Genomic DNA, 25,207 nt, shown 5'->3' with positions numbered 1-25,207 from the left:
AAGCGCAGGTATAAAACACCCATCAGTGCCTGTCAAGAAAGTTTATAGATATTTTGCTATTATGGGTTTTAAATCTGAAACCAGCAGCCCTATGAATAAATCTCCATTATAAGGTAACATAATGCAAGCCACGATGTGGCTTCTCCTTTACTCTCGCTTCTTATTGCTCTCTATCAAATCTACTGTACTGTACATTCAAATCCCTTCTTATTGCTCTCTATCAAATCTACTGTACTGTACATTCAAATCCCTTCTTATTGCTCTCTATCAAATCTACTGTACTGTACATTCAAATCAATGTTTAATTGTATATGAAAATAAAAGCATTTGAAAAAAAAACAAAAACGTGTAAGGTCTGTAATGGATTTTATTAGGAAATCTTAACACTGAAAAAAATGTAAAGCAGAGTGGTTTAGTCTTTTTTCACAAAAAAAGTGGAATTCGTAATGTTATGCTTCTTTAATTACAATTTCCTATTGTACATATGAATATTTTTATTTATATTTATCATCTTAATTGGGTTGTTCACCTTTGAGTTAACTTTTAGTATGATGAAGAGAATGATATTCTGATACAATTTGTAATTGGATTTCATTTTTTATTTGTGGTTTTTGAGTTATTCAGTTTGCAATTTCAGCAATCTAGTTGCTATGGTCCAAATTACCCTAGCAACCATGCATTGATTTGAATAAGAGACTAAAATATGAATAGGAGAGGGTCTGAATAGAAAGAGGGGTAATAAAAAGTAGCAATAACAATACATTTGTAGCCTTACAGAGTATTTGTTTTTAGATGGGGTCAGTGACTCCCATTTGGAAGCTGGAAAGAGTCAGAAGAAGAAGGCAAATAGTTCAGAAACTATAAAAAATTAAAAGAAACAAAGGCCAATTGAAAAGTTGCCTAGAAATGGCCATTCTATAAAATACTAAAAGTGAAATTAAAGCCAAACCACCTGTTTAAAGCACAACCTGCCTAGTTAGTGACACTTTTCATTTGTTTCATACTCACTTGAAGCACACATGCTCTGGAATATAGAGACTGGAATATAAATGGGAGAGGGTCTAATTAGAAATATGAGTAATAAAAAGTAGCAATAATAATACATTTGTAGCCTTACAGAGTATTTGCTTTTAGATGGAGTCAGTGACCCCCCTTTGAAAGCTGGAAAGAATCAGAAGAAAACTGCAAATAATTCAAAAACGATAAAAAAAAAAAAAAATAAAGTTACTTAGAATTGGTCATTTTCTATAACATAGTAACAGATAACTTAAAGGTGAACCACCCCTTTAAAAATAATTCTGTGTGTTTGTCTACAGTTTATGCCACCAAAAATTAAATAAAAGTATTGTATAAACAAAGTTCAAACTATTTAACAGCGGTAGGGTTATTATCAGATAACTCAATAAATGTGGCTTATTAATCTGACAATTTTATATAACTGGATAAAGTGTTATTTTATCACTCCAGAATAACAGTGTAGTTGAAAAGAGCACTAGAGGCTAAATCAGATTATCTGTGTGTGGGTGTCTGTGTAGCATTTATCTAAGATTTTTAGAAGAAAACGCTAATTTGTTCATAATGTTTCTTGCAACGTTCAGCATTTTATTGTTCAGGTGGACTTGTTGCCAACCATATACATTTTACAAATGACTTCTGAATGCTAATGGGAGAGGTGATGGTGGTATCTTAGCTGAACAATTAATCATTATGGCGCTTCTGAGATGCAATCACTGGTAAAGAGCTGAATAATCAGAAACGGAGCTTCTACATCTTTCTCTTGGGCAGCTTGTTTCAGGTAATAATGTTCAATTACCGGCTCATTGTGACAGTGTATTTCAGTTCATTTGCATTCTTTTGTCCTGAAGAGTACTATTGGGTCAGGTTTTGTTAGGGCGGCAAGTTATTAGGGGCGCACCTGCGCTCGCGGCCTAGGGGCACCCGTCGCTGAAATCCGACCCTGAAATCCGGGCCCAATGAAGTATACCTTTAAAGAGCCATACCTCCAGGAGCCCGAAGACAGCTGAAGCCGCCGAGAGAGCCAAATCCTCCAAAAGAGTTGAAGCCGCTGAATGGAGTTGATGCCACAGAAAGAGCCAAATGGACCTGAAGCAGGCCCGGACTGGCCATCTGTGGGTTTTGGCAAATGCCAGAGGTGCTGCTATAAGGTCCCATAGAAAGTCAGTATTTAGTGGGCTGGTGGGGGCTGTTTGGGCCTCTGTGTACCTGAAATGCCAGGCCTATTTTAATTCTCAGTCCAGACCTGACTGAAGCTGCCGAAAAGGACCCTAAAGCCACAGAGGAGACGTTCCACTGAACACAAATAGTCTTTTTACATTTTTTTTTAAACCCTGGCCACCAATCATTTTTTAAAAACTTGTTGGGGGGGGGCTGGCCACCAATAATTGTTCTTTCCTTGTGTGTGTGGGGTCCCTGGCCACCATTGGATTTCTTTTAAAACTTAAGTGTGGGGGGGGGGGTCTGGCCATCAGTATGTGGGGGGGGGCCCTGACTGCCAATGGATTTTTTTAATTAAACTTGTGGGGGGGGGGGGCCTGACCCTCTCATATTGTGTGGCCTAATTGCTGTGGTGCGGTTGGGGACTGTGGTGGGCGGGCCTGGAAAATGTCATACGGGGTCCCGTGATTTCTGATGGTGGCCCTGGTGAACACCATATGCATTAAAGAAGTGGGCATCGGACAAACAATAACTTTAAGTGCAATTTCATATGTAGTTTTAGGTTTAATGAATAGATTTCCCTGCATCCAAATGCATGTGCACTCTAGTACCCTACTATTTGGGGGGGGGCGGTCAGCCCATATGAACAATTAGCAAAGGCTTATTTTGTGCATGTGTATGATGTCACACATATTGGGCATTGATTGCAATCACCCTCCCCACACACAGATTGGTGTGTCACTCTTCCAAGTCACATATTTCTGAGCTGCTACTTTTAAGGTTTTGCCTTTTATAGTTTTTACATTGGACATGTGTAATTGCAGTGCTGATTGTACATAATATGTACCAGTACTCACTTGTTTGCCCATATTTTCAATAGACTGCAATTAAATACAGAGAATTGATATACAGGTATGGGATCTGTTATCCAGAAACCCATTATCAGAAAGCTCCAAATTAGAGGAAGGTCATCTACCACAGACTCCATTTTAATAAGGTAAATCACATTTTTAAAAAGGATTTCCTTTTTTGTTGTAATAATAAAACAATACCTTTTATTGATCTTAAGATATTAATCCTTATTTGTGGCAACAATCCTGTTGGGTTTATTTAATGTTTATGTCCAAATTACAGAAAGATCCCTTATCCAGAAAACCCCTTATACTAACATAAATATAGAAACCTGTTCTATAAGCAACAGAACAGCCTCAGGCCCAATTAAGTACTGTAGACAAATAACTTCTTAAGGGCCCTTACTCATGGGCGTTTTTAGCTGCGCTCCCCTGCGTTCCGGTTTTATGGTTTCAGCCACAGGGGAGCGCAGCTAAAAACGCCCATGAGTAAGGGCCCTAAAGCCCCTTTCACCATTTTGTAGTCCACCTAGCCCAAAGCATTATACAGGATCACTTATCTGAAAACCGGTTATCCAGAAATTAAATTACAGTGCGTCCATTTAATCAAAAATATTTTTTATTTTTTAAAGTACTATATTTCCTTTTGCTCTGTAGCACTAAACAGTACCTTGTTATTGATCCCAGCTAAGATCAAAGTAATCCTTATTGAAGGCAAAACAATCCTATTGGGTTTGTTGAACGTTTAAATTAATTTTATTAGACTTATGGTATGGAGATCCAAACTACGGAAAAATCCCTTCCATACCTCCAGGCTCCATACCTGTGGCTCAAAATAATTATTACTAATACTTTAAATTTAGAGTATAACAATCCCCTTTAATACAGCGAAATGCAGTTCCTAAACAGCATTTTATAAATATGACTGTATATATTAATGTATGCCTACTACAACGATAATATATCATTTACATCCATATGCATGTATGTATTTAATTTTAGTTGTGCTTTATGTCAAAACAAGTTATTTTTCTGGAATGTGTGCCACCTGCAGGCCTTTTCCTAATATTGCAATGCAACGTATATCTTATGTTTCACCAAAAATCCAAATTTGATAAACATATAACCCCCATGAATAGTTTAGTGTATTTTGTATGGTATTGATTAATTGCATTATTTTGTCAATGCAAAGGTATTTGATTTGCATACACGTCTCATAAAATACACTTCTTCAGTTCTTATTTCAGAATCCAATAAAGCAGCCAAAGTTGGCTGCACAGAAAGTGACCAGATTAGTTGCCTTGTTTGCGTATTCTTCTTTTTCGATTCAGTGTCTATTTCCAGTTTTCAAATGGGGGTCACTGACCCCATATAAAAACAAATGTTCTGTAAGGTTATAAATGTATTATTATTGCTACTTTTTATTACTCATCTTTCTATTCAGTCTCTCTCCTATTCATACACCAGTCAATGCATGGTTGCTAGGGTAATCTGAAACTGGAATGCTGGTGAATAAAAAGTTATATAAAAAAAAAAAACATAAAAAACAGTTGTAAATTGTAACACATTTTTGGAGGTGCAGGTTGTTGCCACTTCTGTGGTCATAAAATCAGAGAGAACATTTGCTAGTATAATCATTTTAACCTGGATGTATTATGTAAAAGAAGGCTTAGTGGTTCACTGGGAACTTTCTGACTAGTAATTTTCCTTAATGACATGACAACTGACCGTGGTCCAATAATTAGCCATTAATGGTTATCTCTAGAAGATGTGAGACCCTAAGTCAATTTTGAAAACTGGCATGGGGCTAGACATATTGTCAATTTCCCAGCTGCCCCTGGTCATGTGACTTGTGCCTGCACTTTAGGAGAGAAATGCTTTCTGGCAGGCTGCTGTTTTTCCTTCTCAATGTAACTGAATGTGTCGCAGTGAGACATGGGTTTTTACTATTGAGTGTTGTTTTTAGATCTACCAGGCAGCTGTTATCTTGTGTTAGGGAGCTGCTATCTGGTTACCTTCCCATTGTTCTGTTGTTTGGCTGCTGGGGGGGGGGGGGAAGGGAGGGGGTGATATCACTCTAACTTGCAGTACAGCAGTAAAGAGTGATTGAAGTTTATCAGAGCACAAGTCACATGACTTGGGGCAGCTGGGAAATTGACAAAATGTCTAGCCCCATGTCAGATTTCAAAATTGAATATAAAAAAATCTGTTTGCTCTTTTGAGAAATGGATTTCAGTGCAGAATTCTGCTGGAGCAGCACTATTAACTGATTCATTTTGAAAAAAATGTTTTTTCCCATGACAGTATCCCTTTAAGTTAACCTTTAGTATGTTGTAGAATGGCTAATTCTAAACAACTTTTACATTTTTTAAAATTGTTTTTAAATTATTTGCCTTTTGCTTCTATTTCCAGTTTTTCACTGACCCCATCTAAAAACAAATGTTCTGTAAGGTTATAAATGTATTATTATTGCTACTTTTTATTACTCATCTTTCTATTCAGTCTCTCTCCTATTCATACTCCAGTCTGTTATTCAAATCAATGCATGGTTGCTAGGGTAATCTGAAACTGGAATGCTGGTGAATAAAAAGTTATATAAAAAAAAACCACATAAAAAACAGTTGTAAATTGTCACATATTTTTGGAGGTGCAGGTTGTCGCCACTTCTGTGGTCATAAAATTAGAGAGAACATTTGCTAATATAATCATTTTAACCTGGATGTATTATGTAAAAGAAGGCTTAGTGGTTCACTGGGAACTTTCTGACTAGTAATTTTCCTTAATGACATGACAACTGACCGTGGTCCAATAATTAGCCTTTAATGGTTATCTCTAGAAGATGTGAGACCCTAAGTCTGTATTTCATATCCAACATTTGAATGGGATATTGCAATAGCTTTTTCTGGTGTTCTATACCATTAACTTAATAGTTTCCTTCTTTTAATATAAATTCATAAATTATTCTTTGTATTTTCCCCCACTACAACAGTGTGTGTTTGGATAGAATTGTATTACCTAAAATGTCAAATCTAGTTAGCTGATGCCCTTTATTAGGCATGTAAGGGCTGATCAGCTAAGCTAGAAGAAAAAAGGGGCACATATTTATAGTGATCCTGTTCTCTGTCCAGAGGGACAACTGACTAGATCAAAGCAATTTTGTTGTTCAACTTGCACAAGATTCATATTAACTGTACTGCAGGCTGACAGTTTGGATAAGCTAGAAGTAGGCCATATGTGACCTACCATCACAAATCTGAATAACTTTCTTTAGTTTTCTTGGACTCAGCACAGTGGTGTAAAGCCAGCACAAGACTGAATAATGGCACATATAACACTGGCGACTCTTAAGGTGGCCATAGACGCAAAGATCTGCTCGTTTGGCGACATCGCCAAACGAGCGGATCTTTCCCCGATATGCCATCAACGAGCATGGCTATATCGGGGGTAATTCGATTGTTCGGCCATATGGCTGAACGATCTGATTACGATGTGCCATGGGCTCCGGCAGGATCGGTCGGGTCAAAATCAAACCTGACCGATCAACCGATCTCCGCCGGACGAAAGCTGTCGGCACTCTCCACACACGATCCGAAAATCGTACAAATCCTCGATTCGTACGATAGTATCTGTGTGTCTATGGCCAGCTTTAGGGGTTATTTATCATGGGTCGACAGGGCCGCCATTAGAAATCAAGGGGCCCCGTACAACAAAATTTTTGGGGCCCCCTGGGCCCCGCCCACACTGACGACCAAGCTCCACCCCATATTCCGCCCACTCCACATCGCAGTTAAAAGACCACACAGACATCAGCGCTAAAAAAGTAACCCCCCCCCACACAAGTTGTAAAAAGCTATTGATGGTCAGGGCCCCCTTATAAAAAATTGGGGCCCCAAAAAAAAAAAAATTAAAAAAAAACTAAAAAATAAACAAACATTGGTGGCAGGGGCCCCCTTATAAGTTAAAAACAAATTGGGGCCCCAAAAAAAAATTTGAAAAAAAATTAATTTTTTTTTGAAAAAAAAAAAAACATTGGTGGCAGGGGCCCCCTTACGAGTTAAAAACAAATTGGGGCCCCAAAAAAAAATTTGAAAAAAAAATTTTTTTGAAAAAAAAAAAAAACATTGGCGGCAGGGGCCCCCTTATAAGTTAAAAACAAATTGGGGCCCCAAAAAAAAATTTGAAAAAAAAATAATTTTTTTTTGAAAAAAACAAAAAAAAAACTGGTGGCAGGGGCCCCCTTACAAGTTAAAAAAATTTGGGGCCACCAAAAAGAAAATTAATTTTTTTTTTTAAAAAAAACAAAACAAAAAAATACAATGGTGGCAAGGGTCCCCTTACGAGTTAAAAAAAAAATTGGGGCCCCAAAAAAAAAGTTTTAAAAAAAAGATTGGTGGCAGGGGCCTATAGAATATTAAAATAATACATTGGTGGCCAGGGGATTAAAAAAAAAAAAACCACAAACTGGTGTTCAGTAGGATTGAACTCATGGCTTCAGTACTTCAACTTCGCCTCCTTTCGTGACTTCGGGTCTTTGCGCTGCTTCAGGACTTCAATTTCGGCTGTTTTCGTGACTTCGGGTCTTTGCGCTGCTTCAGGACTTCGGCTTCGGCTGTTTTCGTGACTTCGGGTCTTTTCGGCGCTTCGTGACTTCGGCTTTTTCCGTGACTTCGGGTCTTTTCGGCGCATCGGCTTCGGCTTTTCGGCACTTCCGCATTCTGCACGCAAGAGGCAAGACGTACGGCTCGGGCGCTCGTAAGGGGGGCCCGGATCTTCAAGAAATGCAGCGCTGCCGGGCCCCCCTTCATGCCCGGGCCCGGTACGCTTGTCCCCGCTGTCCCCCCCTGATGGCGGCCCTGTGGGTCGAGTTGTGTTATCTCTAAAAATCTAGTTTTTCCAGGGTAGTTTCAGGAAAAATGCTTACATTTGCTTACAAAACTAGAATTTTTTGAGATCATTATGCTGAATATAGCAAATTATGCTGCTAAAAGCCTGAATCCGAAAAATACTCCAACTAAAACCTGTTGAGGTCATGTAGAAGTCAATGGCAGAGGTCCCTTAAACCATTGAAAGATGTTTGTAGCCTTCATGATGTTGGTTTTTTTTTTTTTTTTTTACGGTGGGTTTTAATTTGAGCAACTTTGTCACAAAAACTCGATGACTTTGAGTATTCAAGTTTTTACCCCAAATTCACTGATTTGAGTTTTTCCCATTTTACTTTTTCATAAATCAGAAAACATTCGAGTTAGATTATTCGAGGTATAAAAAACCTCACAAACCTCTAAAATTGACCTTTGATAAAATAACCCCCTAAGTCAAAAAATATATTTTAATTCTAATTGAATGAACTAATGGAACAGATGTCGGTGAAACGTGAAACTAGCTGTATAATATTTTTTAATATAAGGTAAATAATATACAAATACACATTCAATTATGACATTTAAAACTAGGGATGCACACAATTGTTCTATACAACATCTTATATCTCACTGAATACTGAAGCAAATCCAAACCCTAATCTGCATCACAATTTGTCTATAGACACGGGGCAAACCTTAGAGATAAAGTGTCCCCTACTATGTTGCCAGATAAGAGAGAAAACAAGAATTGGTTACAAGTCACAGGTACATATGGTGCTACCACAGGTAAAATTTATAAATGTAACACATATACTAACTGTCGTACATTAAAAGTAATATACTTAGCCACATGTCAGTGTTGCAAACAATGCGTAGGGAAAACTACTAGGAGACTAAAGGACAGAGTTTTGGAGCACATAGCATGTATAAATAGAAAGGATATATCTTCAGCTATAGCCACTCATGTAATCAATGAACACAATGCTAATGAATACTTTGTTTCATTCCAGGCAATTGAGACTGTCAAATTGGGAAAAGGAAAGGAGACATTGATAAGACTGTTATCCAAAAAAGAGATTAAATGGATACTTTTGTTGGAAACAGTCACACTACAAGGGCTTAATAAAGAGTGTGATGTGAAATCTTTAATAGATTAAGAGGTGAGATACTATAGTATGTATACAATAGGTACATTGTGATATATACATATTTACAACATTATAAGTCTGTATAAGGTATAACATCCGCTAAAAAACAAGATATTTATCTCCCTCTTAATATGATAAGAATAATATGATATATGTTACAACATTATAAAGTAATTTATTGGTTCACGTGTGTTAAATATGATCAATCGGAGAGATTTTGTATGCACTGTTACACTTGCATAAATTAACAATAAGAGATTATTCTTGAGACACAAATGAATTGCTAAAGGATAACGGTGCATACTTTTAACTTGACTTTAGTAAGTGTTGCCTTTAATTATAGCATTTAATTTAGGGATCTATTTGATCTTGATTAATTCATTTAAAACTAGATTTAATCGATTGTGACAAAAAAATAATACTAGGACACGAATGAGAGTTAATCTGAATTCATCAAACATCTAAAATGTATGTGTATTTTATATTCATATTTAATATACTGTATACAGGCACTATATACACTTTAAATACTTTTGTATCGGTTGACACATTTTACTAATTTTATATTTTATTGCATTTCACTACATTTAGGGGCACATTTACTTAGGGTCGAATATCAAGGGTTAATTAACCCTCGATATTCGACTATCAAAGTTAAATCCTTCGTCTTAGAATATCGAAGTCGAAAGAACTTACCGATATTCATTCAAAGGAATAATCGTTCGATCGAATGATTAAATCCTTCGAATCGAACGAAATTCCTTCGATCAAAAAAAGCTTGGAAAGCCTATGGGGACCTTCCCCATTGGCTAACATTGATGCTCAATAGGTTTTAGGTAGCGAATTAGGGGGTCGAAGGTTTTTTTTTAAAGAGTTTTTTTTATTCTATTCCTTCACTCGAGCTAAGTAAATGTGCCCCTTAATGTGGCCTCTGTTGCAAATCAGCACATAAGCAGTTTTTCCTCACATTTGTTTAATTAAACACGCATCAGAGAGCCTATTAAATTAGGATATCATGTGACTCACATTTCACTCTGAAGTGCCAGCACTGAGGGCACAAAACGCGTTAGTCTGACCACCTTGTTTGACCAACTACCCACTGCCGATGTAATCACATATTGTGTGTAAATAAAAGGCGCTTTTTCAAAGTAAATAGTAGCGAGTCCACTGGATGATTCGGTCAGCGCTGAACTGCGGGTCATATGGAGTGTTGCAAGTTCCGTATTGAAGTTGCTGGGTTACCGCGTGAGCAGCGGCTGACAGAGACACGCTACACACCAAGAGGGTGAGCTCCGCTTATTATCACAATCCTTAATATTGTGCGACCTAATCTGCATATTCAGATTTAAGAGAAATAAAAAAGAAATGGCTACATCTATAAACAAAAAGATTGCTGCGTTTAGGTGTACAGAGCATGATTAAGGGTTCTGATACAGTTTGTCTAAAAACTTAGGACTGGACTGAACCCAAACCTTACAAAAAATGTTAGTCCCAAACCAAACCCTAGATTTGGTTCCACCCATCAACTTACATAAAAGTATTATTTTTTTTTTTTTTTATCCTTGTATCATTAGTTACTAACAGTACAATACCTGAACTGTCTCCTTCCTAAGGGAAAAAACAAGAGGTCTCCAGCTTGGCACTGAAAAGATTCATTATAAATGTTGTAAATATTAATTGGGCAGCTGTGCTACAAAGTATTAGATGCTTTAAATGAATTTGGGCCTAACTACACAATAGACTTTGGCCAGAAAGGCTGATCTGTTTCACAGCTATACATGACAGAATCTGTGCAGGATGCGGCAAAAGCTGCATGCTTTTTACTGTGGCACCGAACTGAACCCTCTATTTTGGGATTTTGCTGAATCCCAAATTTTTCATGAAGTATATGGCCAAATCCTGAACAGAATCAGAAGAAAGGTCGAAAAGAACCATGGACGCAGTTAGTGGAAAAAAATATTTAAATTTCCTTGTTCGAGAGAGTAAAAGTCACGATTTTAAAGGGATCCTGTCATAGGAAAACATGTTTTTTTCAAAACACATCAGTTAATAGTGCTAGTCCAGCAGAATTCTGCACTGAAATCCATTTCTCAAAAGAGCAAACAGATTTTTTTATATTCAATTTTGAAATCGGACATGGGGCTAGACATTTTGTCAGTTTCCCAGCTGCCCCGGTCATGTGATTTGTGCCTGCACTTTAGGAGAGAAATGCTTTCTGGCAGGCTGTTTTTCCTTCTCAATGTAACTGAATGTGTCTCAGTGGGACATGGGTTTTTACTATTGAGTGTTGTTCTTAGATCTAGCAGGCAGCTGTTATCTTGTGTTAGGGAGCTGCTATCTGGTTACCTTCCCATTGTTCTTTTGTTTGGCTACTGGGGGGGGGGAAAGGGAGGGGGTGATATCACTGCAGTACAGCAGTAAAGAGTGATTGAAGTTGATCAGAGCACAAGTCACATGACTTGGGGCAGCTGGGAAATTGACAATATGTCTAGCCCCATATCAGATTTCAAAATTGAATATAAAAAAAATCTGTTTGCTCTTTTGAGAAATGGATTTCAGCACAGAATTCTGCTGGAGCAGCACTATTAACTGATTCATTTTGAAAAAAATGTTTTTTCCCATGACAGTATCCCTTTAAGTATTTGGATTGGCCAGGCATGTGGATTAAGCCAAATCTGAATTCTGATGAATAATGCTGAATCCTGAATTTGGTGCATCAATACTTGTTTTCACACAACTACATCAGTTGTTTTATTTCAATAAAAAAAAAGTAGTATATACTGCTTTCTTCTGTTGAATGAAAATGCAGTATGCAGAGTTCTCTTCTGTTATTCATATCAAGGTATATAGGCTCTGTAACATGCAGTCAGTGGCGTAACTAGGGAGGAAGCAGACCCCGCAGCTGCGGGGGGGCCCGGCCAAAATTGATGTCCTCCTGGCTGATGAATGCAACCAGCATCGCATCGGGTGTTTGATCCGTCATCCGTCCCCACTGCCACTGGCCCTACCTCCTCTCCAGGCATACTCCCGAGTTACGCCACTGCTCCCGAGTCCGCCTCATTCTTACTTCCGCCCTCTCTCGCTCTGCTCGTCTGACGTCTGTACTCGCCTCTCCCTCTTGTGTCGTCGTGTGGACGTCGCACGTTGTGACGTGAGTCACGTGACGGACGGTGCAGGTGAGGCAGGGAGAGCGGAAGAAGCAAGATTAGGCAGAGGCTGCCTGCCTGCACTGGCACCGCGTGACTGCTGGACTCGGGGCGGGCTGGTCGGACTCGGAGCTGCCTGTGCTGCTGTGCATGTGAGACAGAGAGTGGAGACGAGTACATACCGTACGTTTCCCACTTTCCCCCACTGACCCAGTGTTTGTACCTGTGTGTGACTGTGGATGGTGCTGGCTGTGTCTGTCTGTACTGTATACCTAATAAAATGTGTGGGAATACGATGCTGCAGGGTCAAAGTTTTGAGGGGATTTTTGAAAGTTTGAAAACCAAACTACAGATGGAGGAGAGAATTGGGGAATGGAAAATTGTAAAAAAAAAAAAAATTGTAAAAAGTCATAAATCATAAGGAAAGAAGAGACCAGATAGAACACAAAAGGGGAGCAGTATAAAAAGTGCTATAGAGATATTTTAACAGAAAAGGAACTGAGATTAAACAGGTAAAGGGGTTTTGTAGAAAGGGAGAGAAAATCATTATTATCATTAATAACTGGTTTCCTATTAATAAAATTGGGATCATATCACTGGCCTTCATATATATTTATCTTTATTCCCTATTAATAACATTTAGATGATAGATCAACCATCATTTTTACCAGCCAGGCCAGTAAAATACCAACCAGATGCCAACCCTACCTACAAATTGTAAGCAGCAGTCCTGCCCTGCTTTATGCCCTGCTTTATGGCAGCTGAGATTCTAGCTATCTGTATAACAGTGCATTCTGTCCCAGCAGCTGCACAGTTGGGGCCCCATAATTTTTCTTTTGCAGGGGGGCCCTGTTACTTCTAGTTACGCCACTGCATGCAGTCTCAAGATCGGCATGGATGCTTTGACAGTAATAGGATATCAGATTGCAGCACTGTATTTATGTATTTTAAATCTACATTGATTTATTGGTTCTGACATATTTAGAGCTTTTATCGCCTCTACTCATGTAGTTACATTAGAATCGGTCATCCATAGCAAACAGTGTAGTAAATGTATCTTTGAGAGGAAACAAAAATAGTCACAAATACTATCAAATGTATTAAGGGTGAATTCTGCACAGGGGAGAAGATCAATCCAGTCATTTTGACAGAAATAGGGTATCTCAGGAAATGCTTTATGGCTTGGTTGATCCATCCTGCAGATCACTTCAATTGAGAATAATTGGCTGCAGTAAATTGGCATTTTATTCCCAATGATTTACAAAATGTTCTCCAGAACTGAAGTATAAACTGTGAACCTCTGTCAGTCAGAGACCATCTCACCAGTAAGACCATGAAAATGTAACATATGCTTGATAAAAAGTTGAGCAAGTTCAACAACAGATAGCATTTTGCTGACAAGATCAATTACCACCAAAACAACAATGTTGCTCTGAAATTTACAATTTCTTTTTAACATTTCTCCATATTGTCCATATGTTACTGATGCTTTGTTACTTTTGTGTGTAGCATGGATTATCTAAACTAACTAAGCTTGGATCTAATTTTGTAACTATATAACTGCCATTTTTGTATTTTTTTTTTAAACAATTTTATGAAAACAGTATTTAAGATTTAAAACCAAATTTTTGTAAGTAATGAAAAGAATTTATGACATGTGTATGATATGCTCTATTATAAATGTTATCTTTCAATGCAAAAATGTATAAAGTCATATTTGCTAGATATCTTATTCTCAAGGTAAGATATTTATCTTTCCATTGCAGTTATTTGCATACCAGATGGAAACATAATTAAGATTTGACATGTGTTCTACAAATCAGCACAACAAACAGAAACAAAAGAACACACAAAGTCGGATAGCACCTATAGCTGCAGTAGTTAAAGGGATCCTGTCATCGGAAAACATGTTTTTTTCAAAACACATCAGTTAATAGTGCTGCTCCAGCAGAATTCTGCACTGAAATCCATTTCTCAAAAGAGCAAACAGATTTTTTTATATTCAATTTTGAAATCTGACATGGGGCTAGACATTTTGTCAATTTCCCAGCAGCCCCTGGTCATGTGACTTGTCCCTGCACTTTAGGAGAGAAATGCTTTCTGGTAGGCTGCTGTTTTTCCTTCTCAATGTAACTGAAGGAGTCTCAGTGGGACATGGGTTTTTTCTATTGAGTGTTGTTCTTAGATCTACCAGGCAGCTGTTATCTTGTGTTAGGGAGCTGCTATCTGGTTACCTTCCCATTGTTCTGTTGTTTGGCTGCTGGGGGGGGGGGGAAGGGACGGGGTGATATCACTCCAACTTGCAGTACAGCAGTAAAGAGTGATTGAAATTTATCAGAGCACAAGTCACATGACTTGGGGCAGCGGGGAAATTGACAATAGGTCTAGCCCCATGTCAGATTTCAAAATTGAATATAAAAAAATGTGTTTGCTCTTTTGAGAAATGGATTTCAGTGCAGAATTCTGCTGGAGCAGCACTATTAACTGATCCATTTTGAAAAAATATTTTTTTCCCATGACAGTATCCCTTTAAAGTCCCTGAAAAGTGACTATAGGTATGATAGGGCAACACAGTGACAAGAAGGGATTCTATATGGACAAATACAAAAATGCAAGAGGTCCTCTGCACTCAACCCATTATCAATATATTTAATACATTGAGACATTTTGTGCCTAAGGGCAGAGACAGACGAGAAGATTCGGGGGGGGGGGGGGTTTGGTTGCCTGGCGACAAATCGCCTCTTCTTCGGGGACTAATCTCCCTGAACTGCCTCCCCGTCGGCTTGAATTGAAATAACCAGCGGGATGGCACCCAGAGCACTTCGTTTTCTGTGAGGTAACTTTGAAAAATGAAGCGCTCTGAGTGCCATCCTGCCAGCGATTTTGATTCTAGCCGGCAGGGAGGCAGTTCGGGGAGATTAGTCGCCCGAAGAAGATGCGATTTGTCGCTGGGCGACTAAATCTCCCCGAATCTTCTCATCTGTCTCTGCCCTTAAGCTACTAAAAATTGCCTTACCCTTTAAACAAAACAGGGATTCTTTGTCCATATATTGCAATTTATGGACAAACAATCTCTTTTGTTTATAGGGTGTATGAATATATGAATAGTACTTTATAGTAAAAGTTATTTTCAAATTTTACATGAAACCCAATTTTTTTTTTTTATTAAAACATCCATATAAAAATCTTAGCTGTCAATCATATAATGCTTGCTCCTACTCTATGCCTTAGGCATAAAGGCAGGGCAGGCAACTACTTTCATTTTCTACTCTGTACTCCATAGATGTCACATTCCTCCTCACCATCTAATTGTGTAGCATAGGAACAGGTATCATGTGCCCCATTGTGGTGCATAAACAAGATTTTGGCGGATGTCTGCTTTGCTGTGATTGTTAATTCTATGTCTAAAAGAACATGTCTATGGTGTACCGTGTAAGTGAAGTCTATTTTGCTTGAATAACATTATAAAATAGGATTTTGAATAATTTCTTTGGGGTAACGGGAACACTTTAATTTTAGTGAGGCAGATAATTAGAGAAGTCCTGCATAATGGACTTCCATTTCTCTGTAATTACACAAGTCCTGTATAATGGACTTTCATTTATCTCTAAGCCAAAACTTTACAAGGGTGAACTGGTAGGGTTATTTAAATAGCGCGCCAGATCTCCAGTTAAACGAAAAGTAACAGCAAAAAATCAAAGTGTTTTAAAGTAACGAAAATATCATGTAGTGTGGCCCTGAACTGGTAAAACTGATCTGTTTGCTTCAGAAACACTACTATAGTTCATATAAACAAGCTTCTGAGTAGCAATGGAGGAAATTCAAAAAAAGGCTATATGGCACAGGTTAAATAGTGAATAACAGATAACACCATTATGCTCTACAGAGCTTATCTGCTGTGTAACCTGAGACTTTTCTCCTTTGAATGGCTGCCCCCATTGCTAAAATACAAAGAAGGAAGGCAGTCCTTTAAGTTTAATTATTACCGCGTGGAGAATCGGAGGCGTGAATTACTAACAACTATTCAAAAAATGAGAAAAAGATAGTAAAAGCCCCCGCACTCTCGAACAAGTTAAATGAAATATCTAAATTAGATTGTGAACCAATCAATTAATAAATGTAAAGTGCTTGTGCTAATAAAGAGAACTTGCTTGGTTAATTAAAACCTTCTAATAGATTTAATTGAATATTAAGCAGTTAACAAAAGAACAAATTCAGAGAAGCATAGAGTTGCTTTTTCTGTATATTAAAAATAGCCAGTGCCAACTTGTTGATGTATATATTGAGTCTATAAACAATAGATTCAAAATTACAATAAGATATAAAGTGCAAGTGCTCAAGTATTTGCAGTCACCGACTGCGTGTGGTTCGAAATAAATAATTTATGCAAGTGCTAGTGCATTATAAAATCACAAGGTAATTCATTAGCAAAATTAGTTTAAGAAAAAGGAACCAGGACCGTCATTCAAGGAAAATTAAGTAGGAAAAGGAAAATAGTGTAGAGGTGGAGAAGTCCCAAAGAAACTGCTGCCTATTATTTTCTAAGCCCTGGGACCCCACACAGGGAGAAAGTAGTACACTGAGGACTGTGGTCTCGTATATTACATAACCTCCCCCTTAGAAGAGCTAAAATATCCTAAAAAAACACAAATCCACCAGTGCCATATAAATAACAGAGAATAAAAGAAATTGAATGCGCCCATTGCTACACAGCAGCTAATTTATATAAACAATTGTAGTGTTTCTGAAGCAAACACAGCCGTTTTACCAGTGCAGGGCAACACTGCATTATATTTGTATTACTTTAAACTATTTCATTTATTTATGTTAATGTTCCTTTAAGTGGTCATCTTTTCAAAAGCAAAATAAAAAGCATGGGGTTACTGCTCTGCAATGAAAATAAGTAAAAAGTGTGCCTTTCGCAATAAAATAACGGGCACAATTATATTGTCGGCATATGTTCCCTTTCTTTCCTACTGTCATTAAAGGTTGTAGCTAGTTGTATACCGTCACTTCCCTTTAAATGTACTTGGAAAGGATTCTAAGTGAGGAAGGGAATGTTCTAAGAGTACTACTAACTTGTCATAAACTTATAAAGCAGAGTTAGTTGGTTGAGCCGTCCCGCCGCCACATGACTAGCTGCAGTCCAGCATGACTCCACACTTTCCCCACCACTAGAAATTTCCAGCAAAATCAGGCCGTGCCCCTCTCAGAGACCCAGCTGGACGCCTGTCTGCAACTCCCCATTCAGCCAACGAGGGCATTGCGTCATTTTTCTCTCATTGCCACGGCCAGCATCCCAACTACAGCCGCCAGCCTCCCCCGCCAATAAGCATCTTCCAATCTTCCGGCGCGCCGGCCGCGTGAGGTCAGAGCGCGCGCCAGTTTGCAACCCTCTTGCACGTGGCCCCGCCCCTCCCAGGCAGCTTTCCGGCCCGCGCTCATTCTCGCGCCCTCTCTCTCCCTCTGTTTCTAGAGTAGCAGCAATGGCGGCCGAGCAGCAACAGTTCTACTTGCTCTTGGGTAACCTGCTCAGCCCTGAAAACGGCGCCAGAAAACAAGCAGAGGTAAGAGTTGGACTGCGCAAGGGGGCGGCTCGGAAGCTGTACGCGTCTAATTCTGTGCGGTTGGATTGGGTCAGCTGCTGAACGCGGCCCACGTGTGAGCCCAGACCGGCACCTCCCTACGTGGAACCCGGCATATGAGCCCAGTGCTATGGTTCTGAGCTACTGCCCGAGCTACTCTGCCTTTTTTATAACTTTTTGCTGCGACGGGACCTGGGAACGTACCATTATTAGCGGTGCCATAGCGGCTTCGTGATGGTTCAGTCTGACTCAACAAACCTGTGGCTCAATAACACCTGTACAGCTACTACTGCCCGTATCTCGTGACAGCTGTCAGGTGACTGTGATACTGCTATTTACACCACATCGTTTGGGCATTTTGTGCCCCCCATCTCTCTCGCAAGTGAGCTGTGCTGGCGCCTGTGTGAGAATGAATGAAACTTCCCCCAGCTCTAGTGACTCACTCCTCATGGAGCAGCTGCTGCATGTGTTTAGATATCCCTGTCATAGGCACCTGGTCACTCCGTGCTAACTTTAGTGCAACATTCTTTTAGGACTTCCCAACACTAAAGCTTCTGTGTTACAATACGATGACTTTACGGTTAGGAGGATGCTGCCAGAAAGCAAGACGGGACTTGTAGTAAAACAAGTATCTAATAATGTTAATCTGCTTCCAAGAATGAAGCATAAATGAGTGGATCCATCCTGACTGGGCCTGGGAGTCAGTGATTGTCTATTCGGGAACTCCGATTGGCTGAGCTCATTTATCAGTGACATCATTGCTCCACTCAGTTCAACACTTTCTTTTTTTTTTTTTTTTTTGCAACAGTGCAGATTTTATAATCCCCTCACCACGTAGCCCACTAATTGTATTCTTTTGTGAATGGTCTATAATGACCTATCCTGTGTGTGACAATATTGCTAGTCCAAGAACAATTGCACGTTAAACTTCCTTACGTCTGGAAAAGCAGCTGAGCTTTTGATGAATAAAACTAGCAGCTGCGCTACAGACATTTAGTCACAGCATGTATATAGCTTTGCCTGATCATGTGCTGGATAAGTGCACCTTTCAGTTACAAGTATCTGATATGGGTATCTGTATAGATGTTCTTTCTTCAGGGTATCCAGTTTCTTTTGCCTAGCTTTGGGTTGTCCGCTTTGTCTGTAGCGGTGTTAAAACATAAATGGTGTCTTATAATGCACTTTAGAATGACTTGTGTCATTAGGAATTTGCCGTCTTATCTCTATTTATCAGTTATGCTTTGCTCATAGGTTCTTGGCACTTGGAGAAAAAGCCAGTTGAATAGCGATGCTTGTTCTTGCTCAGCTACTCGCATCTGATATTGATTGTAAGGTACTTTTGTATTAGGTTTTTAAATTGATTTCATTGTAACTGTATTGTTTGATCCAGGTGCCTAGAATTATAGTAGATCTTTTAGTGATGTATATTTAATGGTTACACAGAAATTCGATTGTAGGCATGCAGCACTCCAGAACACCAAAGTGAAGAAGTTAGTAGAATCCACAGGAGCCCAAAATTTAAATAATAGAAAAAAATCTTTCTTTTACATTGTGTATAAAAATAAAAGCTATACGCATTTCGTGTCCCCCCCAAGGACACTTAATCATAGGCTTCTACTAACTTCTTGACTTTGGTGTTCTGGAGTGGTGCCTGCCTACAATCGAATTTCTGTGTATTACTCCCCTTTGCTGAAGGTCTGGGCCCTGGGGCATGAGCGCCCACCCCCTTTGCTGAAGGTCTGGGGCATGAGCGCCCACCATGGAAAGCGGTAAACTTATCCTATAATCTAATAGATTCATGCTTACTACTTTTTGGAAATATGCATATTGAATGGTTGAGAAAAGTGATTTTCCTCTGGCATTAAAAAAAAAATCAGCCAGGTTATGGTCAGTGCATTTTCATCCCTGGTACTCCTGAGAGGTTCCTGTCAGTGCTTCCGCTCATATTTATGATCACAGGTTTTTTTTTTGAAGGTAGAGTTTTCTGGATTCATGTTGATACTGTAGCATTAAAGAGATACTGACACCAGAAATCACCTTTTTTTTTACATCTATCATAATATTGTCTCTGTATTCTATCTATACCTTTGCCATAAAAGTATTTACAGATGCTTTTACATTACCCATCTGATCCCCCATGCTCCTCTCTGAGGGGGCTGCCATATTTGAGCTTCAGCAGTCTGTTAGCATTAGAAACTCTTAACTGACATGTTAAGAAGGGACAGTCAGGTTTAGGAACTTCAAGTACCAATTACTTACAAAAGCAGCCCTATAAGTGGAAAAACAATCAACATGAGCTTTAGGTAACTTTTGATGTACATTAATATTTTGAATCATAATGTTTGTGTCCGTATCACTTTAACATGTTTTCTTAGTAGTAAAGGGATGAAATACTTATTTTGCTAGCCAGCCAGCCAGCCAAGCAACTGTGCTGTTTTTATTCCAGCTTGTTCGATAATAGATACATTATTGGTGTTGATAGTATTTTTCCACACAGAAACCCTGCAATACTAAAGTTTTAGCAGATTTGCAGAAGGGCATGGTTACTTGACCATTATTATGCCATGTAAACAGTAAGTTTGGGGAAGAAATAGAGGCCAAATTTGAGTATTCACTTTCTCTAAATGCTAACTTCCTCCTTTTCCAGCTTGTGTTCAGAATATCTTGGATTGGGACCCATCGTAATATCGGTTTTAAGGATAATATAGTAGACAAGCAGCAGGTAGAAAAACTTTTTTGAAAGCAAATAACTGTCTGGTTACTATGGGTTAATTGACTTGTGGAAACGTTGCACCTTTTATTGACCTCATTAGTCTATTGTAGGGGCTTTCTTGACTGTTCCCATAGGCAGCAAATTAATCCCAGGCTTTGATTGTGTAGCTTCGTTCCGCAGACAAAACAACTGATACTTGAATAGCAGCATATTTTGAATGAATCTTTTCCAAGACAACTCATTTTTCTAAAAGTTCCATGTAATCCCTCAACCAAGGGTCTTGGAAAGAGGACTATTTTTGGAGTGATTGGGGGCTCCTGGACAGGAGGGATACAGATAGCTGAGTAGCTGCCATTATTGTTCTGTATGTAGTTACATAGTTAAGCTGGGTTGAAAAAGTACATAGTTTAATACCTCCAAATGATCTACAGTGTACATATATAAACACACACTCATACCAACCTATCTGTACACTCGCATATATAAACTGTAAATAACAACATCTGTACTAATTGTAGATTTTAGTATAGAAATAGCCTTTGATATTATGCTTGTTTAAGAAAGCACCCAAGCACTTCTTAAAGGCATTAATAGAATCTAACACACCCAGCAGGATATTCCACAGCCTTACTGTGAAGAACCACCTACAACTGCATCAAATTTAAGTTATGTTCGTTTAGTCCAGTGCTACCCAACTTCTGTGATACAGAGGGCCGGAGTTTTTCCTTGTCTACATGGTGGAGGGCCGATAATGGAAGCCGGTGTTTACCATTCCCTGTTTTTAAACCACACCCATGTATCCACAAGAATTCGTAAGACCATGTTTACATTAATGGTGGTAGCACATCAAAAAACCAAATGGTTTCTGCTCACTGCAGAGTTATCACTCATATGGATTTATAGGATGTCTTAATAGGACACAATAAACAGTTTCACATTTGTCTCATCCTCCCCTGTGGCTAACAGTGCAACCCCCAGCACATAATTAAACACCTTGGGGACCCCCTAAAAGTATTTCCAAATGCTAACAAACCCCCACCAGGTGCACCTCCCACAGGCAGAGCATGGCACACACAGGCAGAGTATGACACACAAGCATAGGGCAGGCAGAGTATGGCGCACACAGCATAGGGCACACGTGCAGGTAGAGTAGGGCACACGTGCAGGGAACATAGGGCAGGCAGAATACAGCAGGAGTCAGGAAAACATGTCAGGACCACTCTAAGATGAACAGTTCATACTATGCTACACACAGTGATACAATGTTGTTTCTCCTCCAGCAGTTTGTATGAGTTGTGAACAATGTGGGCACTTTTAGTCTGAGTTGTGAACAATAGAGTTGTCAAAGGTGTGAACCTTACTGTCTGAATTTTGAGGTGTAACAATGCAGGGGCCAGTTAATCTTTGGTTTTCTTTTGCCTAGTAAACATTCATTGCGACATGAAAACCTAACAAAGAATTAGGCTATAAATTCTGCACATTATCAGACCAAAGTGACCACTGCCCTTTAGCAGTGCGACGCTCTGTGAATCTGAAGATGTCCCCAGTAACTCCCCATCTAATATTCTGCTGATTCACAGTACATGCTTTGTGCTGCTGTCAGTTACCTGAGCTTAGACTGACTATATAAAGTCACAAAAGAAGGCTAAGTAATTAGAATTCTCATTACATGGCAGCTCAGACAATCTGTACAGTACAATCTGCATAGGAATTTAATAATCAGTCCTGTAGCATCAGTTTCTATGACATGCACAACGAATTTTTGGCTTGATGATTTGTGAGGACCTCTAAGCTTAGCTTTTCAGCAGCTGTCCAATCCACCCTGAGCATGTGAGAGTGACTCTCCTGACAAAATCCAAGATGGTGACCTCAAGTGCACAACTTTGAATGCCTGAACCATTACTGTTCTAGAAACTGTGAAACTTTAGGCTTGTTTTAGTACGTTAAATATATAAGGTATTTAAAATACCACATTTCTAACCATATTTGTTTTTAGGGTTTAGTTTGCCTTTAAGGCAAATCTAGACCAACTAAAGAAGTGCTGTCCAACTGTGACTACTTACCATCTGTAAGCTGTTAAAGGAATAGCTCAGCGTGAAAATAAAAACCGGGTAAATAGATCAGCTGTGCAAAAAAAAAAAAGAAATGTTTCTAAAATAGTCAGCCAAAAATGTAATGTATAAAGACTGGACTGACAATAGCCTGAACACTACTTCCTGCTTTTCAGCTCTCTAACTCTGCGTTAGTCAACGACTTGAAGGGGGGCCACATGGTACATATCTGTTCGGTGAGTTTTCAATTGATCTTCAGCATTCAGCTCAGATTCAAAAGCAACAGATATGACCAATGACCCCCCCCCCCTTCAAGTCTCTGGTTACTAAAAAGTCAGAAATATTAAAAAGTAGGCATACAGACCAATTGATGCTCCGCCTTGCGCGTTTCGCACCCACAGGCACTTAATCATAGGCAATGAATAAGTGCCTGTGGGTGCGATCGCATAAGGCGGAGCATCAATTGGTCTGTATGCCTACTTTTTAATACTTATGATGAATAAAAAGTGATTTTTTAACTTTGAGAATTGACTGGGAATATATTTCTGAATTTTTGATTTGAGTGCCCTTTGGAGTTGGGGGCTATATTCCAGCATTTTTGGCCCTTTTTGACAGGCCTGTATAGATTGCAGCAGTTGAGTAGTAAGTTGTCTGATTGGTTACGGCCTGGTAACCAGGGTAATCAGTCAGTGGAAACCAAGAGAGTTGAAAAGCAGGAAGTTGGACTATGTTCTGTTATGTTAGACATCCAGTCATTCCAGTCTTTATACATTACAAATATGGCTAACTAACTATATTAGAAACATTTATTATTTTGCACAGCCTATCTATTTACCCAGTTTTTATTTTTACACTGAACAATTCCTTTAAGGTATCTGTGCTTAGATTAGCTGCTGTTCACTTCTTAGATTCAGACTTTTAAATTTATATAGGGTTTGGCTTTGGTTTCAACATTCTCTTGGATTTGGCCAAATCCCGATAAAAATGATCTCAGATTCAGACGAATCCCAAACTGAATCCAGCATTCTGTGCATTTCTAAACTTTACAATAGTACAATTTGCTCTTATAAAGGAATATTGACAAGAATTTAAAAATCTGCCAGATCTGTATCTAGAACTCTAAGCTGGGAATTACAGTACATTTTTCTTTTAAATGGTTTTTGGACTTGAATCCCTCAAGCTTCTATGTCACATTGACTGGCCACCAGTCAATTTGCTGCATGTCTTTGTGGGATCACTCCGCAATCAGTCTACCTAAAGCCCCTCTTTAGGCAGTTAGGTTAGTATTTTCTGGCTGCTAAAGACTGTTGCTCAAACGACACAAGGCTAGCTGCTCGAGTGACAAGACTAACTGTTACTATTGATTGCTGTGTAATTCAATTTATACTGAAGTTATGCTATTTATTTGTACACTAAATTTGTGGTGCATGCTTTGTTCTTATTGATAATGCACTTCTGGGTAGTTCTCCAGTAATATAAATTGCTGTACTGTTACATAGGTTTTCCTGTGTCCAGCATTGCTCGACAGTTAGACCTCATAACCAAACTTACACTTAGATTTTATCTTTGTTCTAATGCACTTTTGAGTAGTTCTCAGATACTATGTAATAGCACAGTGGCACAGACTTTGGGATAAAGGCATTACAGATTGAATATGGACATAGAACACAATAGTTTTCAGGCATCATCTGCCCATTTAGGAGATCAACATCTACCATGTTGACAAAACATCGACTTCCCAGGCTACAAAGGCCTGTCAATGTACCGGTCCAATCGGATTGTCATCTGAGTTCATAGGGAAGAGAAGTACTCAGCGGCACACTGTGGCAAAAACACATTCCCAGAGCTTTTAAATGTGCATAGCTTCATAGTATGCTGATGAATAGTCTCTACTTTGTTTTTTTTTAAATTTGGTTATTCTTTATAGAATCCGATTATGATCTAATTGGTTTAGTAGGTTGGCAGGCCTTTGTAGCCTGTCATAATGTGTTTTGTTTTTTTTTGTTTTGTTTTTAAAGAGCTTTGTTTTTGGGCCTTTTAGCATATGTAATATCAAGCAGTTTGTTCATTTTGCAGTAGCTGGGGTGCCAGCCGTGACAGTTGATTTGCTTTACTTTTATTTTGGGGTTGTCATATGCTTTGATGTGTAAAATGCATTGGATAATTAACGGAGAGACCCTAACATTCATATTTAGGATATTTTATCCTAGTAACGAATGACGTTGGATGTAATGAGCTGTTAATTGCAAGTTAGTGTGTGAAAATTTATAAATGTAAAAAGTTTTGTAGTTTGGAGTAGAATGACATTTACCCATTCCTCATAATGTATACTTCCATAAATAATTGCTTTGGGGTAAACTTACTATGGAATGTTTCACTAGGATGCTAATTTCTGCAGTGGTGGTTTGAGAATTCTGTAGTGTACTGCTGTAAATTTATCTATGTAAGTTAGGAATCTTGTTAAAACAATACATAATTGGGCATTTGAAAAACATGGGACATTCCAAATTCTGCTATCACACTATGATAATAGATTTCTGATATATTTCTCTACATTATTAAATACATGTCATTTTATAGGAGTTTTTAGCTTGTTATAAGTGTATTTGGAAGTGAGAAAATCTGCTTTCCTTTTCTTTCCACCTTATTTAGTTTTAACTTTTCTGTCCTGGTTTGCCA

General features: G+C 38.7%; 1 protein-coding gene across 1 annotated transcript in view; it reads left to right on the top strand.

Moving 5' to 3' along the window:
• The first annotated feature begins 17,630 nt into the window (after positions 1–17,630).
• The window catches only part of ipo5.L (importin 5 L homeolog), a 38,080-nt gene continuing 30,503 nt past the window's right edge, over positions 17,631–25,207 (top strand). Inside the window, 1 exon segment of the mRNA NM_001092945.1 lies at positions 17,631–17,746. Coding sequence (NP_001086414.1) covers positions 17,666–17,746 — 81 coding nt within the window. The 5' untranslated portion in view covers positions 17,631–17,665.

This window comes from Xenopus laevis, chromosome 2L, assembly GCF_017654675.1.
Source record: "Xenopus laevis strain J_2021 chromosome 2L, Xenopus_laevis_v10.1, whole genome shotgun sequence".
Taxonomy (NCBI): Eukaryota; Metazoa; Chordata; class Amphibia; order Anura; family Pipidae; genus Xenopus; species Xenopus laevis.
The sequence above is the reverse complement of the archived record's forward strand: the minus strand, read 5'-3'. Positions and strand labels throughout refer to the sequence as shown.